This window comes from Phalacrocorax aristotelis, chromosome 6, assembly GCF_949628215.1.
Source record: "Phalacrocorax aristotelis chromosome 6, bGulAri2.1, whole genome shotgun sequence".
NCBI lineage: Eukaryota > Metazoa > Chordata > Aves > Suliformes > Phalacrocoracidae > Phalacrocorax > Phalacrocorax aristotelis.
In genome coordinates this window covers 26,312,746-26,322,365 of record NC_134281.1, presented here as the reverse complement: position 1 = coordinate 26,322,365, position 9,620 = coordinate 26,312,746, and the positions used below count along the sequence as shown (strand labels likewise).

Sequence of the window (9,620 nt, the reverse complement as noted above, 5' to 3'; positions counted from 1 at the left end):
CATTTCATACTTAATTGCAATACCAATTGTTCTATGTTGCAATCATTCAGTTGTTAGAGGAGTGATACCCCTATTCAATGCTGTTTCTTTTTAAGACTGTTCAATTAATTATTGAAATAACTACATTACTGAAATTACTAAGTATCAAAAAGGAAACAATAGAAAGGAGGACAGTGCAAACTCAAACACAAGGATTTCATCCTATTTTGACTGAGACAAAATAAAAATAATATAGCTTTAGTTAAAGGTAATGCACCACACTAAAATCAAGGGGGTTATTCAGGTTTCAAGTTAAGGCTTTATTAGTTGGAGCACTTGCAGAACTGAAACAACAGACTGACAAATAATACTGTTTTCTGAAAAGTGTAATATTCTGAAAGATCTTTCCCATGAACCACTGATGAGTGTTCAAACACAGCAACAGTAAGTAACCTTCTGCCTAATTAAAGAAGTCAGAATTTTGTCTGGCAATAACTAAAATAAACTAATTTTTTTGAGCATGATTGCATAAGTCTCATATTCAAAAGTCTACATTTTATCAAAGTTGTTTAGGATATTAATAAAGAATAAAAATATCAGTCAATAAGTGAATTGCATGTTGTACATGTAACCAGTGCAATCACAACTCAGTGAATACATCACATAAGAGGGCTTTTTTTAAGGAATGTTACTGTCAGTGGATAAAATAAAAGGAAGAAATCAAAGCACAAATTGGAGTGAGAGAATGTTTTAGTTATTTGTTTCATGAGATTGATTACAGAAATTAATCAATCTGACAACACTAAATCAATATACTAATTGATAAATCAATATATCCCAGTTATTCATTATTTCTCACAATTATGAAACTATAAAATAACTCCAGAAGCAACCAGAAAATAGTTTTAACAAAGGTTCATATTTATCATATGTCATATAATTACTTTGCCAAATTCACTGTTCAAGGAGTTTGAGGAGATTAAAAGAAAAAAATAGGGTATAAAGGTGATTGGACAAACTTATGTAAATTTTCTACTTGCTCTGTTAAATACAGTGATCTAGATAAAACTTCTACCATAGGAAATTTCTACAAAACTTATCTCCAGAAAGACATAAGACAGACAGAGGAAGTATAAAGTAACAAGGCAGGCAACAGGACCCCTTGTGCCAGCTGGGGACCAACTAGCTGGAAAGCACCTTGGCAGAAAAGGACCTGGGGGTCCTAGTGGAAAAGCTGAACTGGAAGCAGCAATGAGTCCTTGCATTAAAGGAGGCCAAGAGCATCCTGGGCTGCATTAGGAAGCTAGCAGGTCAAGGGAGGAGATCCTGCCTCTCTACTCAGCACTGATGAGGCCACATCTGTAGCCCAACAAAAAGCCACAATGATAATAAAGAATATTAATTCTGAATTCAGTTCTGAATGAACTGAAAAATACAAAGGGGGTCTTTCTCTCCCTTTGGATGCTGTGGAGAGATATAATCTTCCCATTTTACCTGGCTAATAAATTTATAATCCCAAAGAGCCGGTCCATGCTCCACATAGCCTGCATCAGCAAACCCCTGCCTTCTTTGGCCACAGGACTGTTTCAATCCCCTTTCTCTTTTGATTTTCTACCCTGCTTTAGCCTTGATCTCTCAATATCACTCAGCTGAATCCCCAAACTGGGAGGTCTAAGACAAGCTGATGCTCCAAGTCAAACTATCCCCTTTTAGGGTGAGACTTGAAATTTAACTGATCAAGAAGGTTAAAATATTTATTGAATAAGCAACACAAATTTAGGAAACTAATAATTCCTTCATTGACTCATAGTATCCTCTCACCAGGATGTTGCTGCAAGTAATACCGAGTTCCAAGTCTGTTGTGTAGGACTAGTATTAGTACTGATACACAGTTATATTACCATGAAGAAATCTCATAAATAGCTCACAATAGGACTATTAATCTTCAATCCTATTGCCTTTAATCCTGCATTTAGTATTGAGCTACAAGCCTATCCCTCCATTCAGGTTTATCCCTCCTTCATCCTTCCCTCCACACCATGACTTTTGGGCAGAGGCCTGCTAGAAAGTCCAGTGAGGTTGTCAAGGGGTCCCTCCCTCCAGTGTCCCAGACAACCCAGGTGCAAATCTTGGCCTTATGCCCATCTGTGGGCATTTACACTTCTCTTTGATAAATCTCCTCGCTTTTTCTTCTCTACCTGATTTTACACCTTATTCTCCCTCCTTTCTTTTCCTGCATCCACCCTTTTGCCACTTCCACATCTTCTTTTCCTTGATAACTCCCAGATAGACCAACTGTGTTTAACCTCTTTTTCTCATGGTCTCAATTCAGTTACATGCCATAGCAGCAATATATTTGTGTCATGCTCAAACCCTACCTAGGCCTTTTAATAGCTTTCATCACACTGACAGGCCCTATCAAAAGCTTTGGCTGTTTTTGAGGCCTGATGTTCTAGTTAGACATCCTGCTCACACTATTTGGGAATGCTAGGAAACATCTCTTGTTTTTCAAACATTACAAATCATATTTTAAAAGATGAATCAATATATAGTGATGAGAAGTCACTGTGAGGTTTTGAAGATGAGCTACTGCATCAAATGCCTCAAAAACTTTCCTTAACTGCAACAGGTAATAGTCAGTGTTTATTCAAATACTTCAGATTGCTCAGTCTTTTTAAACAAAACAAAGAGGTCATGTGTATTTCTTAGAAGACTCAAGGCCAAAGAACAGTGTTTTCTGTCCATTTAGTGAAAAAAAAACTATATGGGCTTGTGTAGCCATCTTTACCCTTCTAGTTCCCCAGGTTGTTAAATAGGAAACTACAGGCCAAACATGGTGTGGAGAAGGATGGATTTCCCTGTGCTCTGCAGCAACACTGGACTTCCAGCCAGCACATCAGCCACCCACTGCAGTGGGATGTTGAAGGCATCTCCATCAATCAGCTCTATGGGAAAGCACATCCAACATCAGATTGGTTTAACAAATTTCTGTTATCCCCTAATCACTCATTTTCCTGATTATACTTTATATTCAACTGGGAAATCTTCTCCCTGGCAAGGGGATTGAAGTTGAATTTCAGCCATTTCAGGAAATAATGTTTCTCTGCTATGGAAGCAAACTTATTGCAGATATAAACTGAGTTAAACTGGTGGTGAGATCACAGAGATTTTGCTGTCTGTGTAGGTCCTATACTTTCTCTGTTAGCAGAGATTTGTAATCTTTCTCATCTGGCATAGCTCACTCTCCACTCTGGTCAAGTTCTTCCAGGGCTTGCACTGCAGCTGCAGCACCTCCTGTTTTTACTTTCCCCCATGTGCTATTCCAGCATCCATGATCTCTCTGGCCAGTGTGCTGCCAGTCATGTTTTTCACACTCCTTGTCCACCAGGATCTTCAGATTACTGGCCACCTAAGTCATGCTTTCAATTTCCTCCTTGCTCTCAATGCCTGGAGGAATTGTTGTGTGTCCCTTCTACTGAAGATTTGAGGTTTTTAACAAATTTGCTTCTCTCATGCTTCCAGTGTTTACTAACAGATGTGCCTTTGTCAAGCGCAATGCAGAGGCAGATTCCTGCAGGAACTCCTGTGTTTTCTTAGCAGTCCCATCTTGGACACTGACAATGAAGTAGTATTTGGTTGTTGACCCTGACAGACGAGATAGGAGCTTGTATTCTGTCTCCCCAGGGTTCTCAGTCAGTATTAACACAGTTGAGGAGATCCATGTTAGAAAGCAAACCTGCACTAAATATGATCTGATGTACCCACAAACGTTCATAGATGCAAGGGGCTCTGGAAAGAGATCTGGCTTCTCCCTTCTGGGAAGGAAGTACCATAAAATTTCTTTCAGCTCGTCTGCAATTTCCTGGGATGCATTGCTCATCTCCTTTTCCTGGTGGAAAAAGAAATTATGGTGGTGCTGGGATGGACTGAGAGCAGTGTTGAGGAGCTTGGACTTGAAGAAACTGCAGTATCTCATCCACATGAAGGAGATGGTTGGCATGGATGTTCACACTGCGATCTCCTCCTTGAACCCTCCGCTCTTTAGCAGGGAATGCAGATTCCAGTCCTTCACAATGCCCCTCATGGCCTAGAGCAGGTGGGTGCACTGGTGGTGTTAAGGGGAGGGAGAAGCAGTGGGAAATCAAACTCACCCATGGCCATTTTGGAGATGAGGTCCTGCTAGAGGAGGCTGACTGTTGAATTCAGATCAGCACACAGAACATCCAGGAGATGTGATGAATCACTCCTATCAATCTCATCCAGAGAAAAGACATAATCAGAAACACCCAGGTCATCCCAGTCCACGCCGGCACTTCTCCTGTTTCTCTGGGCATGGTTTGCAGACCCATTACTTTTGCCATGGTAACTTTCTTGGGTCTGAGGCATCTGGTCACTCATGCTTTGCTTGATGATCTCAAGGATGTCTGTTGACTGCTTCTTCCTGGTCTGATGCTTCTCCAGGTCTTAGCACTGACGGCACAGATTGAAGTTTCTCCTCTCTCTCACAAAAAAAAAATTAAGCAAGGAAATCTGACATCATTACCTTTCACTTAATGTTATTGTGTAAAAGGAGTCAAAATTCCTGAAGAGAAGTAACAAAAACATGAAAAAAAAAAATAGTTCCTGGGAGCAGTCCTGGAAAAACATTCCCTCAGGAGTATTAGCAGGACACCTTCTCTCAGAATGCCTTCTTAATATCTGTTCTTAAACACTGGAGATGCTTGAAGACGTTTCTGTACTTCATCTTACATATTCTTTAGGTCCTGGGATGCTCTTTCTCAGTCTGATGTTGACTAAGCTTGGTGTACTGTAAGATCATGGCACTCATAACCAAATTTAGCTGTCTCAAAGCAGGAGCCATCTAAGCCCCCTTGTAGTAAGAGTCCTAGTTGATGACTTATGATAGGCTGGTGCTAAAATTGGGAATGCCACACGTTCCCAAAACACTTGGTAGTCTCACTGTTGCTGAAGGGTGGTAATCAAGCATGGAGGGGCAGGAGAAACTCTTGGTGCTTTTGATACCAATCACTAACATACAACATTCTCTTTATGGGTGAGATAGCAACCGTCTTGATGCTGGTGTTCCTCCACCATCTCCCCAAATCCTAGACAGAAAACCACATTAAGATTCATCTGAGTCTTTCGGTCCCCCAGGGACTGCTCCTGTAGCCATCTTATGTGCCCTCAAGAAATTTGGCCAGTTCTGCCCACAAGAAACATACAAACCCTGAGTGGAGCAGGACCTCATTCAACAATGTTCCCACACAAGTACAGGAACTTTGCAGATGTCCTTGAAAAGAAGGCTTCAGAAACACTACCACCCCATCATCTATACTCAGGCCCTGTCAACCTGATCCCAAGGAAGGAGTTGCCCTTTGGGTGCATCTGTGCTGGGTCATGCTCTGAGACAGCAATTCTCATCAGGAGCAAGCTGCTATATAGGTATCATTTGCCCTTCTCCTCCACTGCTGGGGCCCCTGCATTTTCATGTAAAAACGAACAGGTATCTCCAGCACTGCAGAGGTAACAGGGGGCTGAACAAGATCATGATGAAGAACTGGCATCCGCTACATCTTATCCCTGGGATCTTTGTCTGTACACATCTTTCTGATTTAAAAAGTTGGGCTTTAGGGCAAATTTGCTGTACGGCAAACGATGTGCTCTTAATACAGAAGCAGAATGAATGGAAAACAGCTTTCCACACAAGAGATGGCCACTGTAAATATCTGGCGATAACATTTGGTGACTGCAATGCTCCAGCCACCTTTCAGCATTTCATAAATGATGTTCTGAAAGAATTGCTTGAATACTGTGTTGTGGTCTATCTGGCTGAAATTTTAATACTCTCCACTAATGAGGAGGTGCCTTTAGGTGATGTCTGGGAGGTCTTGAATTATTTACATAGCCCTAGCTCTACACCAAAGTCAAGAATTGCTCCTTCTGCCAGCAGATGGTAGAGTGTATGTGGTATCTGCTTGGCCTCAATGGTTTGTGTTATCAATCCCCCAAAAAACTGAAGCAATCCTAAGGTGGCAGCCTCCTTCTACTGTGTGAGGGGTGACACAATTATTAGGATTTGCAAACTGCCAACAAGATTTCATAGACAAGATCGCTTCTATTGTGGTTTCCATAAAAGTTATCAGTGTGGATGTATATGGCTCAGACTGAGCCATGCGGACTACCCACTCCACACTCCGCATTATGGCCATTCATCTTACTTTCCCCTGGACCCACCCTCCACAGCCCCATAGCCTTGATGACTCTCTTTGATGCAGACATCATAACTGCAGTTGTATAAATGTGGGGAAACTGGTCCAACTGGGGTGTTTTGTTACAAAGGAAAGAAAAAGTGAAAATGGGACTTGATTATGGCTATGAAAACAATACAGTTCACACTGAATGCATCACTGTGTAGAGAAAGAGTAAAGCTACCTTGCAGGCCAACCGTTGTGTTGATCCTGACTGGGAGACAGTTGCACATTTAGGAGTTAGTGATCCACAGAACCTGAGGAGGCTCTGTGCTGTGTTGTCCTTTGCTGAACTGTGGTGGCTTTCGGGTCTGCATTGTGCTGCACAAATCCCTTGCCTGCAAGATAAACTCAGGAGTTCATTGCAGCAGAGGGACCTGAAGGCAGCTCCCACTTGGTATCAGCCATTGTGTCCCCTACACGTCCTTGCCTGTATCTGGCAGAGCAGCAAGAAGTTCTTGTGTGATCATCCCTTAGGAACAGAGCTGTTTTCTTGTGGGGAAATGATACAGTAGCTTGAATGACCAAAAGGGAGAGCTTCTCTCTATGAACAGGATCAGCTCTGTGCAGCACATCATGGGAAAATCCATCTAAGCTCCATCTGGTGCTGCGTGAAGGCAGGTGCCTAGCTTCTGAAGGGACATAAGACTTTCCCACTATCTATGTTCCCCTTCTTACTTTGCCTTATTAAAGCAGTTATCTTATTAGGCCATTTCTTGTTGGGCCTTTCTTATTGGGATCCAGAAAGACCCCTGCACCATTTCTCTCAGGTCACCCCCCACCCCCTGGCACAGAACAGACATCCAGTCCCCAAAAGTGACATTTATATCAGCTTTGTGATCTGCTTAGTAAGCAGCTCCTTTGTATTTATGAACTTATTCACCATGATGCGTACCTAATTGGCTCTTAAGCATTTTGTGATATTGCCATACCCACTCTGGATACCACATGGAACAAAGTGTTAAGGCTAACCTAGACCAACACTACCAAAGATAAGGCATTCCTGATACAAGAGATTGGAATGGCTGATTTCATTAAACTCCTTGCAGCTCCTACACATTGACATCATTCTGGAAGTAAACCAACTCCTTTTTGCGAGGCTTAAGGGAAAAGAGAACTAAGGTGATCTAATATAGGTAGAAGTGGAACAATGAGCTTGTTAATGGAAAGCATGTTAGTAAGAGTTATGGAGAAATTCTGTTCAAGTAGTCTGAAACTATCAAAAATGGTACTTTCCAGAACTAAGTAATTTTTCTTCATTTTTTAGTCAACTCATGCCTGGGTTTCCATTCATGGAAGAGCTGTTGGACCTTCAGCAGTCATCTCCAGCACCTTTGTCTTTAGAATCTACTACTGACAGTAGACAACTCCACTTGAATAGCTGTGTCGCCTCTTCAACATCAGGCTTCTCATGAAATAAGTCTCTTCCGGAAGTGCCAGATTTTCAATAGTGATTCAAGGAAGCTGAAGTTCTACCTTAGTTTTAGATTATGGCCATGCTGTTTTGTTAAACTGCAGCTTATGCTCACACTGAAAACTCCTACTCGTTCTTTCAATATGCATGTTATGTCAAATGTCCTTTCACATGGTGTCCCTTCTTAAACCAGAGAGAGAGCAAATCTACCAAAAGAATCCACTAACAAGCACTAGCCTCTAACATACGTTAAGGCAAGCAAGCCCTGTGGCAAGCATAGCAGCCTGCCAATTAATAGCTGAACTGCTCTAACACTTAAAAATTTGGTCTAACACACTCCAATACAATACAGCGTTATCCTGAACCCTTTGAGCTCAACTCTGGGCATGAGGAGGGATTGTTTTGGGTTAATCTTGGTAGGCAGATAAGCACCACACAGTCACTCACTCACTTCCCCGCAGTGGAAGCGGGGAGAGAATCAGAAGGGTAAAAGTGCAAAAGCCCCGTGGGCTGAGATAAAGACATGGGACAGGCAGTGGACATTGTCTACCTGGACTTCTCCAAAGCCATTGATACAGTCTCCCACAGTCTCCTCCTGGAGAAATTAATGCATTATGGCCCAGACAAGTGGTCTGTGCAGTGGGTAGGGAATTGGCTGACAGGCTGCACACAAAGGGTGGTGATAAATAGCTCCTTTTCCAAGTGGGAACCTGTCACAAGTGGAGTCCCCCAGGGATCAATATTGGGCCCAACGTTATTCAATCTCTTTATAAGTGATCTGGATAACGGCATCAAGTGTAGCCTGATGAAGTTGCGGATGACACTGAATTGAGTGGGGAAGTAGACACTCCAGAAGGAAGAGCTGCTCTGCAGGGAGATCTGGAGAGGCTGGAAGAGTGGACCAACAAGAACCTTATGAAGTTCAACAAGGAGAAGTGTAAGGTCATGCACCTGGGAAAACATAATCTGGGAGTGCAGCACAGACTGGGATCCACCTGGCTGGAGAGCAGCTCTGTGGAAAGCGACGTGGGGGTCCTGGTGGACAGGAAGCTCAGCATGAGTGAACAGTGTGGTGCTGCAGCCAAGAAGGCCAACAGCATGCTGGGTTGCATCAAAAAGGGCATTGCCAGCAGAGATAAAGAAGTCATTATCCCACTCTACTCAGCGCTTGTCAGGCCACACCTGGAGTACTGTGTACAGTTCTGGTCCCCGCTATACAAAAAGGATGTGGACAGGCTAGAAGGGGTCCAGAGAAGGGCCACCAATGTGATCAGAGGACTGGGAAGCCTGCCCTATGAGGACAGGCTGGGAGAACGGGGTTTGTTCAGCCTTGAGAAAAGGAGGCTCAGAGGGGATCTCATCCCCATGAGTACCCCAGTACTTAAGGGGTAGCTACAAAGAAGATGGAGACTCCCTTTTTACAAGGAGTCCCATGGAAAGGACAAGGGGGAATGGACACAAGTTGCTCTTGGGGGGATTCTGATTGGACACGAGAGGAAAATTTTTCACAGTGAGGACAGTCAACCATTGGAATAGTCTCCCCAGGGAATTGGTTGACTCGGCCACGTTGGACACCTTCAAGAGTCGTCTGGACAGGGTGCTGGGCCATCTTGTCTAGACTGTGCTCTTCCCAGAAAGGTTGGACTAGATGATCCCTGAGGTCCCTTCCAACCTGTAATTCTGTGATTCTGTGTAATAGGTAAAACAAAATAAGAAATTGCTGACACTGTGTAAGTACTGTTCAGCAATAACTAAAACATGATTTTGTTATCAGTATTGTTTTGGACACAAAACCACGACACACCATGCAAGCTGCTGTGAAGAAAATGAACTCTCTCCTAGACAAAAGCAGTACACAGGGTCAGCTCAAAGAGGTTGCCCAAAACCTTGTCCAAGCAGGATTTTAATATCTCCACAGATGGAGACTCCACAGTTGCTCTGGGTGACCTGTTCTAGTGTCTGACCACCCTGACAGTAAA

The 9,620-nt window shown here is 43.0% G+C and overlaps 1 protein-coding gene across 1 annotated transcript; it reads right to left on the bottom strand.

Annotated features, from left to right (window-relative positions):
- Window positions 1-2,981: 2,981 nt before the first annotated feature.
- On the bottom strand, window positions 2,982-4,377 carry LOC142058325 (up-regulator of cell proliferation-like). Its single transcript, XM_075095472.1, is given in 4 exon segments — window positions 2,982-3,097; window positions 3,100-3,175; window positions 3,599-3,868; window positions 4,084-4,377. Coding segments are annotated over 4 exon segments (756 nt in total).
- Window positions 4,378-9,620: the final 5,243 nt, after the last annotated feature.